The 24,826-nt window shown below is 43.9% G+C and overlaps 1 protein-coding gene across 1 annotated transcript in view; it reads right to left on the bottom strand.

Moving 5' to 3' along the window:
• The window catches only part of dner (delta/notch-like EGF repeat containing), a gene marked incomplete at its 5' end in the record, with an annotated part of 116,057 nt that overhangs the window by 48,989 nt on the left and 42,242 nt on the right, over positions 1–24,826 (bottom strand). Inside the window, 3 exons of the mRNA XM_079513882.1 lie at positions 3,878–3,975; positions 4,799–5,097; positions 9,157–9,253. Coding sequence (XP_079370008.1) covers positions 3,878–3,975; positions 4,799–5,097; positions 9,157–9,253 — 494 coding nt within the window. The remainder of the gene's footprint in view (positions 1–3,877; positions 3,976–4,798; positions 5,098–9,156; positions 9,254–24,826) is intronic.

The following is a 24,826-nucleotide window of genomic DNA, read 5'->3' as shown; positions in this document are numbered from 1 at the left end:
AGAAAGGTTAAAACCACAAAATGTAAATGGTGCATTTATATAGCGCCTTTATCCAAGGTGCTTTAAATAGATTGTGCATCAATTCACCCATTCACACACATTCATACACCGATGGCGGTGGAAACCATGCAAGGCACCAACCAGCACATCAGGAGCAATTAGGGGTTCAGAGTCTTGCTCAAGGACACTTCGACATGCACTAACTCTGGGGAGCCTGGGTTTGAACTGGCAACCTTGCGGTTCCCATCCGGTCACTCTACCCCTGAGCCACCGCCGCCGTAGAATCAGATTTGTATGGGACACAACGTCAGGTCAGAATTTACTTTTACCAGAGCACTTCCAAGATCCGAAAACCTTACTATAAAGGGTCTATATGGAGGCCAACTCTGTATAGGTACTGTAGGCCTATTGTGTTAGGGTTATAGACCTAATTGGTTTTTTTTGTTCATGGGTGTGTTTTTTTTAGCCAAGATCCACGGACTGGACCCTATGGACTACTTTTTTACATACTCACTTAAAGCATGTACTCTAGCATTATGATCGTCACAGCATTTTTTTAAGGTTTTGCAGAATTTGCACATGTAGCTTAGCTTTACAAAGCTTTAGAAAGGTTTTCCATTTAATGCCTATATATTTTAAATGTCATATAATGTCATCAACCGCTTATCCGGGTCGCGGGGGCAACATAGCTCCACCAGAGAGCTCCAGACTTCCCTCTCCAGAGGAACATTAGTAACTTCCTCCTGGGGGATCCCGAGGCGATCCAAGGCCATTCTGGAGACATAATCCTCCAATCTGAACCTATGTCTGGCCGGGGATCTCCTTCCAGTGGGACGTGCATCGAGGACCTCCCTAGGAAGGCGCCCGAGAGGCATCCTTACCTAAATGCAAGAACCAACTAAGCGAAGAAGCATGCAGCGACTCTACTCCGAGTCTCTCTCGTGTGACTGAACTTCTCACCCTATCTCTAAGGGAGATGCCAGCCACCCATCGGAGAAAACTAATTCCGGCCGTGTGTATCCGCAACCTTATTCTTTCGGTCATGACCCACCATAGGTGAGAGTAGGAACGAAGATTGCGTCAATATTATTTTTATGCATTTTTTACTTCTATTTTTTCTTTAACCCTTAGAAGATGAAAGACGCCAATTGGCGTCTTCATCAGAATTCCGTAAATGATCAATGACGCCAATTGGCGTCTTCACAGTTTTTGATGAATCTAAACATATTAATATGCTCCGAAGCGCTGTTTAAATTCCTGAGCTTATATTCCAACTACATTACCCAGAAAACCCGTGTCACGTGACACACGTGTACGTGTTGCCATTGGAAGCTGGTCCCACCCCCTGTAAACAGTGGGGGCAGAGGGAGTCTTCATAGTTTTCATTGTTTTGCCTGTTTGCCGTCTCGCCCGAGCGATTTTCTAGCAGAAAAAGTTGAAAGCAGTACTATTTATTTGAGCGAGTTTTGTGGTAGTAGTATTGATCCATACGCGTCCCAGTCGCCTTCTCCAGGCGGAGTAGCCCTGGTCCAGTGCTTACAGCGAGACTCGCTGCTCCCTCCCTCCTTTTTTCATTGTCTCCCCATCGTCGTCCGATGAGCTATACCGGGAAACCATTGAAGAAGACGATCAACCCGGAATGTTTTGAGGTAATCTTATTGTAGAAAATGCCCTTCTATAGTGATCAGAAATCATAAGATGATCGCTACAAATAGATGCTTGGATAATTACTACTACTAGTCAGATCATGACGCCAGAATGACTCACCACGATGGCCCCCAGCCATTAGCCAGCACCGAAGGTGCTGGCTAATGGTGTTGGTCGGTGCATTGGTGCTGGCTAAGGGCTGGAGGGGGGGGTTGGTGTCGATCGGTTGGTTGGTGCAGTACAAATGTATCGTAGCAGGCATGCACGCATGGCAGTACAAGTATTTTATATTGTAGCGTGCCTTATAGGCGATCTGATCTTTAGAGTAATGTTCGCTCCTTTTATTTACTGTCTACAAAGACGGAGAACAAACATGCATCGTTTACTGAAGCAACGCGTGGTTATGATGACGTTGCTACAAGGATCGGAGGGGGGACGGGGAGTGAAGCTAACAGTAGCGTATTATATAAGATCTGTATGACGTTTCATTGACGTCTGAGCTTGCATGATAATTGCATTCATTGTATATTGTATACAATCATTTTTGTACATTGTTTAGTGTGTCTCCGTGTGATGATGATGATGACGATGATGTCAGATAGCCTACGTCCCCCCCCCCCAACTGGCTATTGGCCGGGCTGACTACAGCTAAATGTTTATTTTTATATATTTAGAACTGGCATCGGAGGAGGAGGATGATGATGATGATGATGATGATGAAGACGAAGAGTCAAGACTGCGATGGAGTTCTCCGACACTGAACCGGATGCATTCATTCATTTCAGTTGTTGTTGTTTTTTAAATTTAGCCTACACACACACACACACCGTCAAGAACAACTGGAATGCAGTGGTTTGGGGACACTGGGGAGTTTGGGGACAACTGTTTTGTATGTAGGCCTATTTATTTTCTGTAATATTTATTATAATTGTATTATGTTAGTAGTCATAAAAAATAAAAGACAAGCTTTTACAATGAGTTAGACCTGTCATGGCTATTTTGTTCACTAGTCTGAGGTTTATGGTTTGACTAAGCGAGTTTCAACTGTGATTTACTCTGTAACGGTAGATGGTAAGAACCCAATTTTTTTGTTATAATACAGTATACATTCAAGTCTATATTTTGATACATATCATGGGCACAAAGTCATATCAAAACAATGTCCTTGGATGAGTTTTTTATCAAAACTGTTTCTTCACAACAGGTTTTTGAGATACATGCATGAATAGACACGGTACTGGTAAGACTATGTAAACATGGTATATATCAAAATGTGCGTTAGAATGTCTAATTTTACCCCCAAAAAGAATTGAGTTTATATGATGTTCCATTTCAGAGCTAGGGGGACTTTTAGCTGGATAGGTCAGATTGATCATGACTGACCATGCTATTTATAGATGGCAAAATATCTACAGTGGTACATGTGAGAAACTTTTTATTTTATTTTAATTGAACTAGACAACTCACCCTTTAAAATGAGATATTGCATGGCTATGTACGCCCAGCAGAAAAAAAGTTATTTAGAAAATAAAACTTCAACCGGTCATAACTTTTTTTGTTGTCCTAGAAACACTACCCAGTGTAAATGCAGGCTCTTTTAAATGGCTTCCAACACCACAACTAAACATTTTATCAACTCAGTTCATTTTTTTCCTGGAAGCAGACAAGCCAAGCTTTCTCTGAAGGTCTTTCGTTGTCACACATTCACAACAGAGAATTTTCAATAAATCATTCAAAAACGCCATTCTGCCATAGAGAAGTCTAAAAACTATATAGAAATCCATGAAACTCTCAAAGAGTTAAAGGAGCATTCAGTGATTTGGGTGATTTGGAAAACCACCCGGTCCGCCCCGGTAACACAATGTGCACATGCACGCTCTACAGTGGGGGGAAGTGCAACAGGCCAACAGCATGTGCACCAAGGCCCGCCCCCAGTCGATCATGATTGGAGGAAGGCCCCTCTCATCCTGATTGGATGAAGGCTTTGCCACCCGCCACCAAAACTGAAACTAGGGTTTTTTGACCCCAGGGGCTCACTGGGGACAGGTAGGAACTCCTTATATGGTCAGCACACTCTATAGTAGGGAGGATTATCCAGAAAAAAAGAAAAAATAAGTGATATTTGAATTAAGTAAAAGCACTGAATATACCTTTATAAATGCTACTTATAATGGCATGCCCAAAATGGTGCATGGCAGTTTAAAAAGTGGTCATTCAAAAACAATCTTACTTGACGGTGGTTTCTTCGGGTACGTCCAGTGACATGGTCAGACTTCCTGATGTCAGCTCACACAGCTCCTCACTCACACAGTGCAGCCCCTCAATGACCTATACCACACACACACACACACACACACACACACACACACACACACACACACACACACACACACACACACACACACACACACAGAGAGAGAGAGAGACTTGAGACTTGTCAACTTCAAACAAGCTCTAAATGACCTGAGGGAACATTACAACAACATTGATTTTACATTAAATTGGGGGTCCCAGAGACTAATACATGTCAAACTGGGGGTCCTTGAAATTAAACGGGTTGAGAATCACTGCTAGAGCCGTAGAAATCTTCTCTTATGGGGGTCCCTGGCATATCTCTTCAAATGGGGGGTCCGCGGGCTAATTAGTGTCAATTTGGGGGTCCTTGACATGAAAAAGTTCAGGAACCACTAAGGCAGAAAAAGCCCAAAAATATCATCAAAAAATAAACAATAACAATAAAAAATAAAACCTTGTGCTGGGACAGAAAATAACCTAAATCTAAATGTAACACTGATATATTCCGTCTATATCACTCCCAAGGTTGATACCCGTGTTGTTTGCACCTACAAAGGCAATGGTGGACGCGGTCACACCCCTGTACCCTAAATAACCTAAAGAAAAATGTGCATCTAAAGTATATTAAATGAGTGTGTGACTGTGCGTGCGTGCGTGCGTGCGTGCGTGCGTGCGTGCGTGCGTGCGTGCGTGCCACAGACTAGTTCCCTCACCGCTTCCCACCAACAGCCACTGTCCATGAAGTTTAAATGAGTGTGTGTGTGTGTGTGTGTGTGTGTGTGTGTGTGTGTGTGTGTGTGTGTGTGTGTGTGTGTGTGTGTGTGTGTGTGTGTGTGTCACAGACTAGTTCCCTCACCCTCTCCGCTTCCCAGGACACCACCAACAGCCTCTGTCCAAGCTTGGGTTGCCACGGCCGCAGGGTGGGAGGCGCCCGAGGGGTGGTGGTGGACGTCGGGACCGTGGTGATTGGCTGCTGCGTTGGAGTGACAGCGGCGGCCGCCGCCGTGGTGACGGACGCGGCGGGAGTGGCCAGTTCCGGGGCGGGGGGGTCCGTGGAGGCGGGGGGGTCCTCCCAGGAGGAGGAGTGGGGGTCCGATAGGGTCCGGACGTCACAGCGCTCTCCTTCGTAGCCCTCGGCGCAGTCGCAGGTGTACGCTGCAAGGTTATTAGAGTTAGCTATGAACTAAACACTTTTTATTTATTTTTACGTTAACTGAACTAAATAAAAACTAGAAACGATAACTAACTGAAGCTGTATTGTGTGTTTACAAAACTAACTCAAATGATAGGCAAAATTCCCCTTAGTTTTCGTTTTTGTCAATTTGTTTATAAGCTTAATCTGTAAACTGAATCTATATTTTTTAGTTATTTTTTAAATGCTATCTTATCTTGAGTTTTTATTACACAATACTTACTCTGCATGGCCCTTTTCATTCCTTGTGGAAAGGGTCGAAAAAACTAAAACTTATAAAGACTAAACTAAAACTAAGCGTTGCATGCAGCAAAATAAAAACTAACAAACCCACTCTAAAAACTAACTAAAACTATACTAGAAAAATCACAGCTGTGTGAAGTGAGGGGCGATCATCATACTGTACATTATCTAATTTCAGCCAATCAGAATTGCCGTCCTCACCTTCGTCTTCAATGTTTGTGTTATGCAATGTTTGTGTTCACACGAACACTCAGAATTGTCCATTCATTGGCATTCAATGTTTGTGTTATAGGACAAAATACGGTAAGTCAAAAGTTTAAACTAACTAAAACTAAACTATAATAAAAATGGACCGTCTGTACTGTACTGTACTGTACTGTACTGTACTGTGCTGTGCTGTACTGTACTGTACTGTACTGTACTGTACTGTACTGTACTGTACTGTACTGTACTGTACTGTACTGTGCTGTATTGTACTGTACAAGCTCTCCTATTTTTTACACATTACACAACATTTTAATAAAAAAGGCACAAAATATTTTCAGATGAATGTCTGTGTCAATTACATATTAATCTGGGGTTCCTTGACGTGAAGAAATGTGGGAACCACTGGTTTAAACAACATTAGTTCAAATAAGCAACTACTGTACACTTTAGAATCAAGCCCAAAAAAACCCATCAACCAGCAACTACCAATCATTTATTTGCAAGTGACTTTACGGAAAAAACAAGTCAAAGGTTGCTTATAATAAGCAGGTGTGGAATCTGGAAATCACAATTCTATCCATAATGTGTGCTACTGTGCTCATCTTGACTTTCATTTGGAGGTGTCTGTAGGGTGTCTGTGACTGTCTTCCACTTCAGGTTCCCACACCCGGTCCCATGTGGTGAGGGCTTTGCCATTTGCTATGTGCTATTTGTATGACAAAAGGAGTTTGTTGACATGAAGGAACAGACTGATTGATCAAACGGTAAATGGTTCAAAGGGTCTCTAACTATCTAGGGGGGTGGCCAAATGCCAGCTGTCTGGAGCTATGTGTATTGTGTAAAACTGTACTTAAGCTAGTTGATTTCTATGTCAGTCAGTCAGTCAGTCTGGGACGGCGTAAGGCCGCCGGAGGAGCCTGTATGCTTTGCTGTGTACTCCGAAATAAAACATCTCTGAGGAACAACATCACTCTGCTGTCTGCTGCGTCTCACAATTATCTTGCTCTCCCGTTTTGGTTAAGTATTTTTGTATGGTCTCGTGTCCATAAGATACGACATGTGATATCGAAACCCGGTCCTGTTGGTTGGGAGTTGATTTTCCTAGCCACTGGTTACGACATGTGGTGCTTCGAAACCGGTGTCTTTGGTGCGTTCCAGCACCAGACAGGAAGGATCAGCGGCTTTTTATTCAGTCTAATCAGCGGGTTTTTGTGGAGGACGTCGATCGTGTTCCAGCGGAACGAGGACGAGGATGACGACGGACAACCGCGATGAGGAGTGTTTGCACAACGGCGGCCTGCGTCTCTTTCCAGCCGGCGGACAGAGGAGCGGTCGACGAGGAGCGGACAGCCACACGGAGGGGCCTTCGATCATCAACTCTGCGCAGGGGACAGCGAGCAGAGGAGCAGTGGAGCGATGCAGCACAGCACGGCACGGGGACACCAGCGGAGGTCCACGACGGGGGGAGGCGACCACTCGACGCTTGGCGTGGCGGTTTCCACTTTCGAGGGTTCATTTCGGAATGGACAGGAGGACAGTGTCGAACAGCGGCCGTGTAGTATGCGGTGTACTGATCACACATTGCACGCACGACACGGGCCGAAGAAGGACACATCTCCGTGGCGGTGGCTTGGCTTTCCATGGCCGGCTGACAACACAAGCTGAGGGCCTTCACGGGCCTGAGCAGGGGTCTGTGATGAAGATGTTGCCTTTTCTTTCTCGTTTTCCCATCTCTGTTGTTTCAGAGCTGGGGGGGGGGAGATGATGATGGGATGATTACGGGAACTTTCAGCGAGAACAGTGGTGAACATTTTCTCAACTTGATCCGTGGCTGAAGCGAACATTGAGGTAACGGAATGCAGCATATACAGAAGAATTTCCTTTGTCCATATATCGGAGGGGAGACGCACTTTCCTTCTCTCTGGTTTCAAAATTGTGCGTCGCGTTCGTTTTGTACTAATCATTTTACCATTATTCACTGTTTAGGATTATTTATTTGTCAGAAAAGTGATTTAAATTACGGGATGGGAGTTATTAGTGAGGGGTTTAAATTTCTGTTGGCTTCTGGGGTAACGTGTTCTTCCTTACTTTTTCTTATTGGTCCTGTGAATCTCCAAGAGAGGTTTATGTGATTTGGTGTGTTATGGTCAGGATAAGTCTAAGACTTATTTTGATTTCGGTCCTGTGGAAACTCCAAAGAGAGAGTTTCATGTGATTTGGTGCTTATAAACATGTTATCCTAGATTTGAGTAACAACAGGGAAATTATCCTCCTAATGTTCTGTAACATTTTTAGCCATAAGAGTTTGAAATAACGCAAAGTGAATTCTCCACTGATACGAAATTGTATTTGTAACCTACTGTAATGGAAATCATTTATGAATTCTCCACTGATACGAAATTGTATTTGTACTTACTGTAAATGGAAATCATTTATGTCAAGTTGTGTAATCTTGAATGTCTGTTTGAAAACCATGTTGGGGAAATCTGTTATTCTGGTGTCTTGAATGTATTGTTAAGCTGAGGATTAAGGGGGGTGGTAAGAATTATGGTTCCATATTTTTTTATATGACATATATGTCATAAGGGGGGTTATGTGGAATCTGGAAATCATAATTCTATCCATAATGTGTGCTACTGTGCTCATCTTGACTTTCATTTGGAGGTGTCTGTAGGGTGTCTGTGACTGTCTTCCACTTCAGGTTCCCACACCCGGTCCCATGTGGTGAGGGCTTTGCCATTTGCTATGTGCCTTCCTGTGGCTATTTGTATGACAAAAGGAGTTTGTTGACATGAAGGAACAGACTGATTGATCAAACGGTAAATGGTTCAAAGGGTCTCTAACTATCTAGGGGGGTGGCCAAATGCCAGCTGTCTGGAGCTATGTGTATTGTGTAAAACTGTACTTAAGCTAGTTGATTTCTATGTCAGTCAGTCAGTCAGTCTGGGACGACGTAAGGCCGCCGGAGGAGCCTGTATGCTTTGCTGTGTACTCCGAAATAAAACATCTCTGAGGAACAACATCACTCTGCTGTCTGCTGCGTCTCACAATTATCTTGCTCTCCCGTTTTGGTTAAGTATTTTTGTATGGTCTCGTGTCCATAAGATACGACACAGGTATGGCAACACTGCCTGAAGGAAGCAAAGCACACACACACAAGGTAACCTCGCCTCACCAGGCTTTACTTTCCACCTCGGAGGAAAGCCTGGTCTCTGTTCCTAAAGTGCTGTGTGAACCGGTCTGGAACGGATGATATCGTTACGTCATGTTGTAGTATTGTTTTGTAGTCATCAGGCAGGAACATTCAAACGGAACTTCCTTTTCCCTCAAACCGGAAGAATAACAATAAAAGCTCTCGTACAGCCTGTAGCTTTTATTGAGAAAAATTGGTTTGAGGGAAAAGGAAGTTATGTAGTATTGTTTTGATGACTACAAAACAACACTACAACATCATCCGCTCCCGACCGGTTCATTCCGAAATGGAATGGTGCCCTGCAGGCTACACACAAGGAGCCCCAGTACCTTGGTGAGGAAAAAGGTGGTTAGCACCACAGAAAAATAACTATTCTAACCTTGGTACGCTGCCTCCCCTTCTTCCTCCCCGCCGTCGTCGCGGAGGCTGCAGTTGCCATGGAGACAAGGTCTGCTGGCACAGGGGTCGCTGAAGAACTACAAAGAAAGGAGAAGAAGAATATCTTACAATAAATGCACCACGTCTCTCTATCTCTCTCTCTGTGTGCGTGTGTGCGTGTGTGTGTGTGTGTGTGTGTGTGTGTGTGTGTGTGTGTGTGTGTGTGTGTGTGTGTGTGTGTGTGTGTGTGTGTGTGTGACGTGTGTGTGTATGTCTGTAATCTACGTAACTCGAGAACCGTTCGCCCCACCGACTTCAAATTTGACACGTTCCACACCACCACAGGGAGTGTGCACTGTGCAGTGCCCGGCCTTGAGTCGGTCGGATACACGGTTGTCCAGAACCACCACAAAAGGCTCTGGTCAGGCTCTGGCCAGTGGACCTAATGAGCCTAAGTCCCCTCACCTGTAGAATTCCCAGCCTCTGCCTCAGCCAATTGATTGTCCAGTCCACTTTTCACAGTCAGTTTGCACTCTTTCAGACACATGCAGACTAGCCTCGGAAACGCAGACGTTTTTATTTCCAGGGAGAGAAAAAACAAGTCTGGGTCCGAGTCCACTTCAATTCGGCATAGAGTAGCGCAAACGTCGATCACTCTCTGCTGATTTCTGATCGTCTGCACCTTTGTTATATTGACGCACACACGCACACACGTACACACACACACACTCCTCTCTCTCTCTGTCGCTCCAACTAATTAGTTGCATGTCGCACAGCTGCGTTTAGATTCTCCCGGCGGATCCTGCCGGGAGCTGCCTATGCCATAGAAAGCATAGGTGGACCCCAGGCTACATGCAGACAGACAGATACAGAGATATGGGCACAGACAGAATCTGATGGTTAAAACGGGTGCTATGACAATGGCCATTGCATACTAGGTTCCCAACTTGCATCGTTCCCAAGTATGCCGGTGGCCGACGGGCACAGGTCTAGTAGTAATAGAAAAATAAAGGAATAGTTACAAGGGGGAGGGGAGAGGGGCGGGGGGGGGGGGGGGGATACAAAACAGTTCTGTTACACAGAACAATGATGTCCTCGAAATGGGGTGTTTTTTATTTTCTGGGGCATTATTATCACCTAGGCTACATTTCATCTCCCTTCCTGTGAAATCTCACAGTTTATACTGTACTTTGCCAGAGACAGGAATTCAGCTGAAGCTGCTTGTAAAATATGAACACAGAACACGCAGACACACATACTCACTGGGGACAAATGCCTAGTCCCCAGTGAATAGGCATTTGGTGTTGAAATATCTGGATGTATTGTAGACTTTGTTTAAACAATGGACGCCACTCGGTGGCCAAATAAACTGATCACAAATCGACAAATCTTATAATGTTGAAACAGTTTTAGAAGCCATTTTTAGGCCAGTGCAATAGAGCATACTTTTTGCCTTTTTTAAATCTCTTCCATTCTAACCCAATACAAACACACACACACACACACACACACACACACACACACACACACACACACACACACACACACACACATACACACACACACACACACACACACACACACACACACACACACACACACACACACACACACACACAGAACATTGTAAAGAACAGGAACCAACTCTGAGTGCTCAATTTAATCTCTCACGCCATTACTGCTTCATACAGCTCTTTCGCCGGTGTTTATGTTACGTAAATAAGTAGGTCGGGAGTGGCTTATTGTCGGCATCAGCAGGTAACACGTGGGAGTCTGTCTCCGTTACAATGCGCTATAGACCCCTGGGAAATGGAGTCTGTCCCTGTTACAATGCACTATAGACCCCTGGGAGATGGAGTCTGTCCCTGTTACAATGCACTATAGACCCCTGGGAGATGGAGTCTGTCCCTGTTACAATGCATTATAGACCCCTGGGAGATAGAGTCTGTCCCTGTTACAATGTGCTATAGACCCCTGGGAGATGGAGTCTGTCCCTGTTACAATGCGCTATAGACCCCTGGGAGATGGAGTCTGTCCCCGTTACAATGCCCTATAGACCCCTGGGAGATGGAGTCTGTCCCTGTTACAATACCCTATAGACCCCTGGGAGATGGAGTCTGTCCCTGTTACAATGCACTATAGACCCCTGGGAGATGGAGTCTGTCCCTGTTACAATGCGCTATAGACCCCTGGGAGATGGAGTCTGTCCCCGTTACAATGCACTATAGACCCCTGGGAGATGGAGTCTGTCCCCGTTACAATACCCTATAGACCCCTGGGAGATGGAGTCTGTCCCCGTTACAATGCACTATAGACCCCTGGGAGATGAATGTTGAGGACAGGTGGAGAGCCACACCTACCATCAGCTCCCAGTATACTTACCGCACAACTTGCCACACCCACAGCCAATCAAATCATGGCTATGGGGCACACACACACACACACACACACACACACACACACACACACACACACACGCACACGCGGCTCAATAACACTGTAGTCTAGTAGACCCAAGACATTAATTTGTGAAACAAAACAAAAGTAAACATAATCATTGAAGCAAGCAGTCAGAAGCTACATGAGAGCAGCAGCAGTTGATTTGATTTCAACCCATTTTTCTTCCAATTTAGTCATTGTTATTATTATGTCATTGTTATTATTATGCCAAACCCCTGATTTCCCCAGACATCCTTTCTGTATAGTCATCACTGCAGTGCTGACCCGTAATGGCTGCTTGGACCCGGAGGGATGCTATTGAAACCACATGCCTCTTCTGACACACTTGGAATCACTTTTAACTTTAGAATACTACAGACATCTTCAATTGAAAGCATATTGTACCATTACTGTAGCTCACGCACGCACGCACGCACGCACGCACGCACGCACGCACGCACGCACGCACGCACGAGGTAGCACACATCCCAAGTCCCAGGTCATGGCGTGTCGAGCGGCCGTGACAGAAATGTGTCCTGACAGCCTGCTCTGTGGTCCGTGCATGGCTGTCGGCATCAATAATTGAATAGTGTTATTTGGAGGAAAACATATTGGGCTGTTGTAGGTCAAAGAGGACAAAAGCTTCTGAGACTGTTCACTACGTTTTGCTTCGCTGCCTTACAGAATAAAGTTTCCCTTCTTCTTCTTCTTCTTCTTCCATGAAACAATTAACCCATTTTGGGCGGTAACCCCTTTTGGTGTTAGCATCATGTTATGCTTTAGCTATTGAAAAATAGCAGATCTACAAGCTCATAGCGCGCCACCGAGTGGCGCGCTACGAGCTTGTAGGTCTGCTATTTTTGAAAAATCGTGAAAATGTGGCCCAAATGTTTCAGAGCGAACCGTTTTCAACTCAAATCTGTGCTTCTTGGGGGGGTCCCTGGAACTACATATTTTCAGATGTGGGTCGGCGGCCAATTACATATATTTTTGGGCGTCCTCGACATGAAATATTGAGAACCACTGATATAGAAACATGAGGTTTTTCAGAAAACTGTCATGATTGATAAGACATTTTTTAAATGTTGATGTCAGGCCAAAATGGGTTAAACCAAAGACGTCAGCAGCGTGCAGGCATGATGCAGTAGATCTGCAGTAGTTCCAGCATGGCTCTCCTTAAAGCGCACACGGCTCTTTAAACGAAGCCACGCACCAAGAGAGGGAAAAGGCAGCATCATCATCAACATGAAGAATGGTATTAAAGGATGCTGCCTTGTGCTGTTATTGTGCCTTATCGTGTCTCTGGATTTGAATGTGTGTGCATGTGCGTGTGTCGTGTGTGCGCCCGTGTGTGTACACGTTACGTAGCATGCAGGACAGGTGTGTATGGGGCTTCTATTGGACGACACACTGCAGAATAGCAGACAGGCGTCTCCAGTACCGCTGTGCTCTTATCACGGTGTTGAACCACCTCTCTAAGACACACTGGAGTTATTAAACTTCTTATCAAAGTGTTTTTTAATGCTTTTTTGAGATGGGGGGGAGAGAGATGCAGACAGGGCCTTCTACGTTTCTGCCCCCAAACTCTGGAATGAACTCCCCAACCATCTCAGAGTTGCTCCCTCTCTCCTCTCATTCAAAACCTCACTCAAAACCCACATCTTCAGGATAGCTTTCCCCAGCTGAGGTCTGGATAGGATGTCCCCCCTTCCCTCGTTTATCCTTTTATCTTTTTAACGTTGTACTGTTGTTGTATCTGCTATGTTTTGTCCCCCTAATAAAGTCTGTTCCTAGTGTTCTTATGTAAAGCGCTTTGGGTATTTAGAAAAGCGCTACATAAATTTGAGCTATTATTATTATTATTAAAGGCCGTCAGGATCGTGAGTCGAACCCGCGGCACACTGCCAGACTTGGACTATACCGGCCAAGGTGCCTGGACCGCTGAGCCACGGCCCAGGCCGAACCAGCTCTCTATAGGGACACTGGACTGGAGTTATACAACTTCTTATCAAAGTGTTGAACCACCTCTCCAGGGGACACTGGAGTTATACAACTTCTTATCAAAGTGTTGAACCGCACGTCTCTAAGGCACACTGGAATTATACAACTTCTTATCAAAGTGTTGAACCACGTCTCTAAGGCACACTGGAGTTACCAAACTTCCAGCAAGAGTGCACAGCAATGTTGTGGTTCATTTGACTCAAATATGTTATCAGAATCTAGCTGTTGACCTTTTTCTCTTGGCGGTCAACCTTCCTTCAGGCTTCAGTATCTCTTTAAATTCATTTCAGCACCACCACACATGCAGCAAACTAATCCAGTAAGAATACTGTTGAGGATTAGAGTTGTACTACATCTCTGATACAACTAGTATTTGTACTATATTATTATTACTGTACTATACTATGATTTGTTATAATAATAATAATGAATTGCATTTTTATAGCGCTCAAAGCGCTTTACAATGGTTCATTCATTCATACATTGGGAGGTGAAGCGGCGAACAGTCGACGCCAGCGCCCTCACTTCCCACATTCACACACCAATGGTGGCGAGCTCACAACGACCAACTCATTGGAGGCAATGTAGGGTTCAGTGTCTTGCCCAAGGACACTTCGACATGTGGACAGGAGGAGCCGGGATTCGAACCGCCGACCCAGGGATCATTGGACGACCTGCTCTACCTCCATACACACGCACATTTAAATGGAAAATGGTGCATTTATAGTGCCTTAATCCAAAGCGCTTTATATAGATTGTGCATTACATTCACACACACACACACACACACACACACACACACACACACACACACACACACACACACACACACACACACACACACACACACACACACACACACACACACACACACACACACACACACACACACACCGATGGTGGTGGAAACCATGCAAGGCACCCACCTGCAAATCGGGAGCAATTAGGGGTTCAAAGTCTTGCTCAAGGACACTTCGACACTAACTCTGGGGGAGCCCGGGTTCGAACTGGGAACCTTGCGATTCCCCACTTGCCCAGTGCGGCAGCACCCACTTAGGCAGCTTGTGCGGAAATTAATTGCTTGTCGTCATTACCTAGCTACTGTAGCTATGGCAACACAGATATCTGGATCATTAGGGGAGAGCTGCGAAACTATTAGCAGCATTCTGCTGAGTGATCATAACCTCTCACATTGGCACATAGTAGCCATAGCATACTGTATAGCTGTGTTTGTGACCATGTGTGTACTTTCAAATCACTGTCTAATATTCAAATAAAAAAATAGGCTACTTCATGCTGAATTTGAATTTTTTTCAAATATTATATTAGTATAGCAATAATGGGTTGTTTTTGTACGAAGGTGTGTGTGTGTGTGTGTGTGTGTGTGTGTGTGTGTGTGTGTGTGTGTGTGTGTGTGTGTGTGTGTGTGTGTGTGTGTGTGTGTGTGTCGTATTTGCGACCGTTGGTCACAGTTTACTATGAAAACCTGCACCAGGCATCAGTCACACTCAAGACACGTCCGTCACACTCAAACCCTGTACACTCAAGACACGCTCCATATATGGCCAGTACAGTACAGTACAGTAACCCTTAGATCTCCATATATGGAGCTGACCTGTTCTGACATTCCATATGTTGATCTGACCTCATCAAACCCTGTACACTCAAGACACGCTCCATATATGGAACGTGTCATGGAGAAGAATGGATCATCACCTAGATCTGCATACAGTATATGGAGCCGGCCAGCAACTCTACATCTGACCTCACGGACAACAGATTAATAGTTTAACTCCTGCTTCTTAACTGCGCCGTATTAAGAAGCTCTGTTGTTTCAGGTCGCTTCTCGCACACAAGCGTCTTACTGGTAGTGTAATAATGCAAAATACAGTAAAGGATTAAAACAAAACATAGACCTATAGCCTTGTAGCTAAAAAGTGAACCCGGACATGTTGAGTACACCATCGTTTTATGTTATAAATGTTTAGTATGGGTCCCCAGCATGTAGAAACTGCCGGATGCTAACTTTATTATGTTGAGCAATTTTCATAATTGGCATAATATGTGACCATACCATTAACAACCTATAGAAGGCAAAATATTCCAAATTTCATCATGCTTTATCTAGCATGTGATGTGTCAAACTAGGGGGTTTTCATTAGTTTTGCAAAAAAACACTCATTGGGCTCAAAACTCACATATTATGCCAATTATGAAAATTGCTCAACATATGCAAGTTAGCATCCGGCAGTTTCTACATGCTGGGGATCCATACTAAACATTTCTAACATAAAACCTTGGTGTACTCAACATGTCCGGGTTCACAATGGGGCTCTATGGGCTGGCTACTAGACTACTAAGAGAATCAGGTGACACGAGGAAAATGTTTACGAAACAGAACAATGTCGACTGACTCAGCATTTTTTAAAGCCAAAGGCAGGGCGTTCCACAATGTAGGAGCAACCACTGCAAAGGCCCTGTCTGTCACCCTTTGTCCCAGGCATATATGCCAAATGGACACGCAACACGCTGGGAACTTGCAGATCTCTTGTTATTTTAACTATATATTTGAGATATATGCACATTTAATCTTACGAAGATGAAAAGTTAAGTCTCTGTAGACACCATGCTGTCCGTCGGTATAGTTCTGCATTGCTACAGTCAATGCACCTCGGGCCGTTGTGATCGACAAAGCAAGTCGATTTCAATCCAGAGTTTCTGCTGAGTAGCTGTGGAAGTAAAAAAAAAAAATTAAGGTGTGGAAGATGCTGGTGAAAGTCATTGCTGACTGTCTCTCCTTTAAACAAGTGTCGAGCTCAAGAGGATATACTTTCCAATGAATTTTCCCCCCGAATGGTTCATCCCGTGTAGAAAATATGTTTCAAATAAACTAATAGAATTTTTGTTTGGGATTGAAGTTCATTTCATACTGTAACAAGCTCACAAAGCGCTGTACTGTATATCCATGCTATGTTAGTTGGCTGTATTACAGTAGGTGCGTGGCAATGTTGTATTGTACCACAGAGTATGAACTGGGGTCAACTTTACAATTACATACATACATTATTGATGTGTTGCTAGTATAGGGAATGATACATATATTATTATATATTACATAGCGGGCATTATGTTTAGTATGCACTAGTCATTCCACATGTCCATTTGCTGAGTTACATAATACATACTATATAATTCAGGCTGTTATAAATGAATAAACCTAGAGATTAAGTTGCTGCTCTAGCTATGATGACACCATGTGTCATCTGCTTCCGTCTTCACCTCTCCAAATGTATTTCTGTTAGCCCATTTTGGGCGGGAACCCCTGTTGGTGTTTTAACTAAGCATTATGTTATACTTTAGCTATTGAAAAATAGCAGATCTACAAGTTCATAGCGCGCCACCGAGTGGCGCGCTATGAACTTGTAGATCTGCTATTTTTGAAAAATCGTAAAAATGCGGCACAAATCATTGAATATATATTCTTTCAGAGCGAACGTTTTTTTTATTTCGACATCTGGCCTAAATCGGTTAGACTATGCCGATCTCTCTCTCTCTTTCTCCCTCACCCTTTTCTCTCTCTCAAATGCTTGACTCATTCAGTCCCTGCCAGCTTCAAATGATGAAACCAATAGCTTAAAAAGCATATATGCACTGTATATGCATAAAGTCTGTGGCAAATCGAGTTTAATGTAATTTTTTTTTCTGAGATCAGATTCTAAAAATGTCTTCTACATCCTGACAGTTTTCTGAAAAAGCTATGTTTCTATGTCAGTCGTTCTTCGACTTTTCAAAAATAGCAGACCTACAAGCTCGTAGCGCGCCACTCGGTGGCGCGCTATGAGCTTGTAGATCTGCTATTTTTCAATAGCTAAAGCATAACATAATGCTAACACCAAAAGGGTGCATTAGCCCAAAATGGGTTAATGCAATCAGGACAAAATCCTATCCAACGACAACAAAATATTCTTTAGTTTGAGATCTGAGAGGCTATAAAATCTGTAATGGTGGTCCGTCCGTGGCTCAAATGCTGAATAAAGAATGGACCTTGATACGAAGCGTTGACTTTTCGTAAGAGCTAGGACTTTTCTGTTTGGATGTGTGGGGTATCCGTTTGCTTTGTGTAATTATTGTAGGAGCAATATATAAATATCAACTGGAGAGAAAATGAAAACCATATAGCGGAATTCCAGAACTACTGTGTAGCCTGCAGAAAGGCGCACGCACGCACGCACGCACGCACGCGCGCGCGCGCACACGCACACGCACACGCACACGCACACGCACACACACACACACACACACACACACACACACACACACACACACACACACACACTCTTCCGCTCCACCAGGCTCACTGATCATAATATCGACAGGAGTGAAATACATTACACCGCTGAGTTTAGGGAATTACTACCATGGTTATTAACAGCCAGGGAATAAATACACTGCGATTATACAATCACTCTCACAGGCAGCAATTAACTACATCAGGTAAACTGAGCATTCATACAGTCAGCAATAATGAACAGGAACGTCGTTATGACAAGGCGGATTTCAATCTTAATGGTGACGGTATACAATTTAGAACGAGCGACTGACTTCCCCCGTCCATTGGATTCAATAGACAGGTTGGTGGTGGCGCCATCTTGGGAGGTTTTCGGCTGCAAGAGATTTGAGATGCTCACACCGCCGATCCGAGTGATATGCCCATATTTGGAGATCTAGACTGTATCGGTCACGACGGTCAGTCCTTGTCCCTTTTATGCCCATATGGAGATCCCTGATGTCGTCAGTATGTGCCCATTATATTAGCGTGGCAAACCACCCCGCAGCGGAATTCCATTTGGTTTACCAGGCTAGAGGCTACCCATATATATGGGCATGCCCCATTTTGTGCCCACTGGTCGCCTGATGCCAACATATGACACATTGAGGTTTTATATTTGGCCGTCGCTGCATTGGGAACTCCTTATATGGTTATGGCTGAGTCGATCATGGTGACATGAGCGTGACGAGTGGTTCGCCCGCCCGGCCGGTCCCTTAAGCCAATTTGAATATAGGCTACTAGAGCGGTGCCCATTGGGCACTGGCCTACTTGGAACGATGGAAGTTGGAAATGGTGGCCCCACCCAGTTATTATGTCTGTGTCCCTTTTATGCCCATATATGGAGTTCTTTGTCAGGCATGCCCAATTTTATTATGGAGTCTATGCAGATGTCAGAACAGGCTGCAGCTCCATCTATGGAGATATCGGGGTGATCAGGTCCAAAGCCCGAGCAGAGGCCTTTTGTGGCGGTTCTGGACAACCGTGGGTCCGACCGACTCGACACCGGGCCCTGCCCTCCCTGTGGGGGGTGTGGAACGTGTGTGTCGAATTTGAAGTCGTGCAGGCGAACGGTTCTCGAGTTACATGGAGTACACACGTTGTACACATACACACAGACATGGTGCATAGAATTACTTTTAATGGTGTGACTTCACGTTCTCTTTCTATTGAAAATCATGCATTGTGCCGTTTTTTTTTCCCCCACCACTCTCATATCTCTTCGACAACAAAATCATTTCCCCATGGTGATTAATAAATCATGGTGCTCTTCTTATCTTGTGACTGAATTCACTCATATTTTATTTATTGTATATATTTATTTGTTATTATCTGTTCTCAGGGAACTGGAATGTGGCCTGGCTGGGAATAGAGAAGGCATAGTATAAAAGAAGAGGATCCAAAGCACTCTGTTCCAGTGAGTTAAGGCAAGGCAAAGAACATTACAAAAAGGACCAGAGAAGGCATAGTGTTGGATATGCCTTCTCTATCTCTTCCACATTCCAGTTCCTTTGAAATACAATAAAAAGACTTGTTGCTGTCCGGAAGAAACCACGTAACTCCATGTTTTAGGTGGGGGGGTTCATAAATAAATCAATGTTATTGAACACTCTTTACGTCTGTTTTGTTTTTGTTTTTTTGTTTACAATATGTTTTATCCCATGAGTTGTATGAAATACTTGCCATTAATATAGTGGTTGCAACTGTATTAATTGATTGCCCGAGTCCCGTGGTGGGAGTTCTGCTCTGGTTTTGAGAAATATCAAGTAGTTCCGGTCATTTTGTGGGGGGCACTGGGGCCACACATTAAAAGTAAATTAATTCACAAAACTAGCGTCATTAGGCCTATAGTGCAACTTTTGTTCATTTTTTACCCCTTTATCAAACTATGTTTGTTGTGTCCATATCACTACGCCCCAAAAAATAGTTGAGGAGGACATTGGAGGATATCAACCCTAAGAACGCGAGGTTCTAGCATCCAAAAGCACTAGACAGTGTCGTCGAGGGATCCAAAATAAACCCCAAGCAGTAAATCAACAAAAATGGCATGAATCAATGATCTTCCCGCTAAGCCAATGTTTCTAGAACTAAAGTTGCTGCCGGTCAGAGTGGTGAAAATACTACACCCAGCAAAGTAGCAGCGCTGTGTTTCCTCTCTACACCATGAAGCCCAGTGGAAACAGCAGGTTATCATGACCTGAGATAAGTTTCTAAAAATGTCTTCTACATCCTGACAGTTTTCTGAAAAAGCTATGTTTCTATGTCAGTCGTTCGATTTAAAAAAAATAGCATACAAGCTCATAGCGCGCCACTCGGTGGCAAGCTATGAGCTTGTAGATCTGCTATTTTTCAATAGCTAAAGCATAACATAATGCTAACACCAAAAGGGGTTCCCGCCCAGAATGGGTCAAATTAGGGATGTCCCGATACACTTTTTTCGTTCCCGATCCGATCGCGATACCACAATTTCTGTGTTAGCCGATACCTATACCAGAGAATAATATTTATAATAATAAAAACAAGAAAAGGTCCACCGACCGGAAGTCAAGGGTTGACATTCGTCTATAACTTGACACATAATGCTATGCTAAGCTTTGTCTTTGACTAGTAGGAAACCGCACGGAACATGCGACAAATGTCTGCAGGTGTTTTCTTTTATATCGCAATAGAGTTAATGAGCTTTTTGAGCCACTGACTGCACGTTGAGTGTGTGTGTTACGTGCGCACGCGCGCGTGTATGTGTTATACTGTGTGTGGGGAAAGGGAGACGAAGCCAACTCTATACATGGACGGAGCAGAGCGGAGGTGTTTGTTTGTTGTATTTATAGCAGACTCCTCACTCACATGTGCACTTGCAGTTTGGGCAACTCGAAAGCAAACTCCACATGCCCCAACATTTGATTTACCTCCCATGGTGTCAACCCTTTACCCCTGTGTCGGATCGCTGGTTAGACTGGCATAATTCGCCGATACTGATATGACAAATAAGGGCCGACATCTCTAATTTAAATAATGCCTGAGATCAACAAGAGAACAAGGAACAGACAGATGTAAACCGCCCACATATTCTCAAGGGCAAAGGACACATTTCGCAATGCAAGCAGACACACTTCTGTGCTGTTCATCCCACACACACACACAACCCGAGTAGACAACCCGATGGGGAAGTGCTCTGCTCTCCCGACAGAGACGGACAGGGACTAAAACAACATGAAACAAACATACATAACATACAGTTGGAGGCCATCGATATTGTCCTTTTCTTTTTGCTGAGGTTTGCGTGATCTGCGCAAAAGGACAGTTAACCCATTTTGGGCGGGAACCCCTTTTGGTGTTTTAAACATTATGTTATTATTTAGCTATTGAAAAATAGCAGATCTACAAGCTCATAGCGCGCCACCGAGTGGCGCGCTACGAGCTTGTAGGTCTGCTATTTTTGAAAAATCGTGAAAATATTTATTTCAGAAAACTGGAGGATTTAGAAGGATTTTTTTTAAAATTTTGAGGTCAGGCCTAAATGGGTCAAATGATAAGGGACAATATCGGTGGCACCCAACTGTACATACAGATTATGCACTGCAAGGACTCGCTAAACAACAAGGTAGAGTTGCATACAGTACCTGCACTGATGCATATAGTGAACAAAAGTACAAAACACAACTGAAGCCCAACAACAGGCCAGCTTTGTTTGATGAACCGAAGCGGTCTGAGGCTGAGAGAGGGGACACAGCATGCACACAAACAAGATGAGACACCTAATGAGGCTGCAGGTAATCAGCCCACTGATTAGTGGGAGTAGGATGATGGGCAGAGTGGGAGACGACAGCATCACTGCCCCGTCCGACGGTGACCCTGCACCTACTAGCACGACTGAATCCCTAAGTCTGTATGGCTCGCTAAGTGCTTCCATGTCAATCCAGAATACAGTCAACAAAATAAATATCTCAAGCGGAAAGCTCAACAAGTACAAACATTCATTCCGACACACATGGGAATGAGGCTATAAAAGACACACGCACGCACTCGCACGTGCACGCACGCTCGCGCACACGCGCACACACACACACACACACACACACACACACACACACACACACACACTTTGAACGAAGGCAGACAGCGATTTATACTTTGGCCACTGGCCGTGTTTTTTTCCATGCTGGGCCAGGTTGTGTGGGCGCTCTATAGTCTGTAATCGGTCCAACGCATCACGGAGAGGGAAACTGCGAACACCCACAATGCTGGGTTGAAAACGCAGGGGTAAAGACAGTGATGACGTATCAGGTACCGTATCTTAGGGAGCATGCAAGGTGATCACATCACACATGTGATGCAATTGACATCACAAGAAACACGATCTGCTTTATTGCTCTCATTTCACACAGCACCATGATGCAAGACAGTGTCACAAACTTGCTCCCTGAAAAGGAAAACTATTTTTTTGGAGGGGGTAGTAGTTTAGTAGTTTCTAGAATGATTGTAGTTACTCTAATTTTAGTGTTACTCTAATAGCTCTATGTTCCAATAGTAATCATTGTTATAGTGTTCAGTTCAGTATAGGTATATTTATATTTTTTTTGTAAAGAGAAAATACAAGTCGCGATAACAATCTGAACAAACAAGGAGAGAGTTCATACAGGATACAGGATAACAGTGTTGATTTTGACTGCAAATTTTGTTTTGAGTTTTCATTTAGTTTTATTTTAGTATTTATTTGAAGTTTTATTTAGTCACATTTTAGTCACCTGGAACGTTTTAGTGTTAGTCTAGTTTTAGTCGACTAAATATCATAAGATTTTAGTCGACTAAATCTACAGTTGATTTAGTCGACTAAAATGTATTTTTGGCAGGCCGTCGTAATGGCTGATTTTACACTTGCTGAAAATAGCAGTTCTATACAAGCTGTGCGACGCGTTTCGATGCTATTTTCAGCATGCAACCAAGTGTAAACTGAATTGTGTCTTTTACTTATACTGGATCTCTTCTCCACTCTAGTACCTCCCTAACATTTTAGTCTAGTTTTTTTAAAAGAGCAGTCAACATTGAAACTGGAATACCCTACTATACATTTTAACTTGAAAAAAAAAAAAGTATTTAAATAATTGCTCCAGATAAATAATGTTTGGATTTGAATGACTTTTGTATAGAAAAAAAAGTGTCAATGATATATTTTCTTTATACACCCTAAACATAAATTGGTTTCTTTAACACAGACTGAAGGATTAATCCTTAAAGCTCTGTTCAGGGGGAAATTACAAATACAATACAAACTTTAATACCTGCTATAGGATATCAGTAATGCTTGGCTGCGGACGGGAATAACACCAGTGTGCTGTGAATCTCTACGACTGCAGTCTTTTTTTCTTTAACCCATTTTGGTCTATAAAGGCTTCTAAATCCTAACATTTTTCTGAAAAACCTATGTTTCTATGTCAGTGGTGCTCAACCTTTTTCATGTCAAGGACCCCCAGAATTATCTCTATTGGGCCACGGACCCCCATCTCAAAATATGTAGTTCCAGGGACCCCCCCTGCTATTTTTCAAAAATAGCAGACCTACAAGTTCATAGCGCGCCACTCGGTGGCGCGCTATGAACTTGTAGATCTGCTATTTTTCAATAGCTAAAGTATAACATAATGTTTAAAACACCAAAAGGGGTTCCCGCCCAAATTGGGCTAATTGAGAAGCTGCCAGTCAGTCAGTCAGTCCGTCAGTGCTCCAGACATTGCTGCGGTTATCACTCATTAGAGTCTATAATGATTAGACTCATCAGTCAGAAAACCACCGACCATGAAGCTGCTCTCATTAGCGAGCTGCCTGTCAGCTGTGTGCTTTTAATAACACGGACATTTTGGCTCTTCTTCTACCTGCGACACTTTCCTCTTTTCAGCATGGAATGGATTGGATGGGGTGGAATAAGACACAGCTGGCAGGGATTTGTAGGCTAATGGAGCTTGCATTAGGCAGCGTTTGGTCAGTGACTACAGTATATGAAGCAGTATGGGGTGGTTAATTTAAAGCATATTAATATGCTTTGGCCATGTCTCGCGACCGCCGCCCCGCCCCCCACTCCCCACCCCCAATACAAACTAACATTAATAAAGATATATCATGAATTAATACTGAAACTAGATATAATCATTAAGGTAAGTGTATGCATGTACTATGTGTACCATGTAAACTCTTCATATCCATTTTCCAGCCATTCAGTTGCAAAAAAATAAATCTGAAAATAATTTGGCGACCCCCCCCCCCCCCCCCCCCCCCCCCCCGAGGGGTCGCGACCCACGGGTTGAGAACCCCTGCTATAGCGTATACCAGGGGTGCCCAAAACGATCTACCAGTAGATCACATGATGCTCCTAAAAATATATAATTTAAATATAAAAAAGGCATCTGCCACTTGAATTAAGGCGACTTGACTTGATTGACATCAAAAAGGGCCTGTCAGCTCAAACCCACAATACAATGCAATATCTTCTTTGTTTTCAAGAGTGTTGCGCACAAAACGTACAGCAAACATTACAAAGTCATGTACCAAAAAAAACAAACCAATTCCATTTTCACCCTTCTATTATATGTAACATCAGCACCACTATTCCAAAGGTACATTTTTTTAAACTATTTTCAGCAATGGGATAACATTTGTTGGGTGGGTAGATCTCGTTTAGCTGGGCATTTTGAGAGTAGCTCTCAAGTCAAAATAGTGTGGGCGCCCCTGGGTGTATATACTTACAGGCCCGCGGGAAGTACTTTACACTCGCAGGGGCTGAGCGTCTAGTAGGGGGTGCAAAAATGCGCGTGCACGCGCATCATGCACGCGCATTTTCGCGCATTTTCACGCGCAAACGTGGCCTTTACTTTCCCTCTCCACACGCAAGTTATATGAACGAACTGACACAGGC

The sequence above is a fragment of the Electrona antarctica genome (assembly GCF_951216825.1).
Source record: "Electrona antarctica genome assembly, chromosome: 11".
Classification (NCBI taxonomy): Eukaryota; Metazoa; Chordata; class Actinopteri; order Myctophiformes; family Myctophidae; genus Electrona; species Electrona antarctica.
The sequence above is the reverse complement of the archived record's forward strand: the minus strand, read 5'-3'. Positions and strand labels throughout refer to the sequence as shown.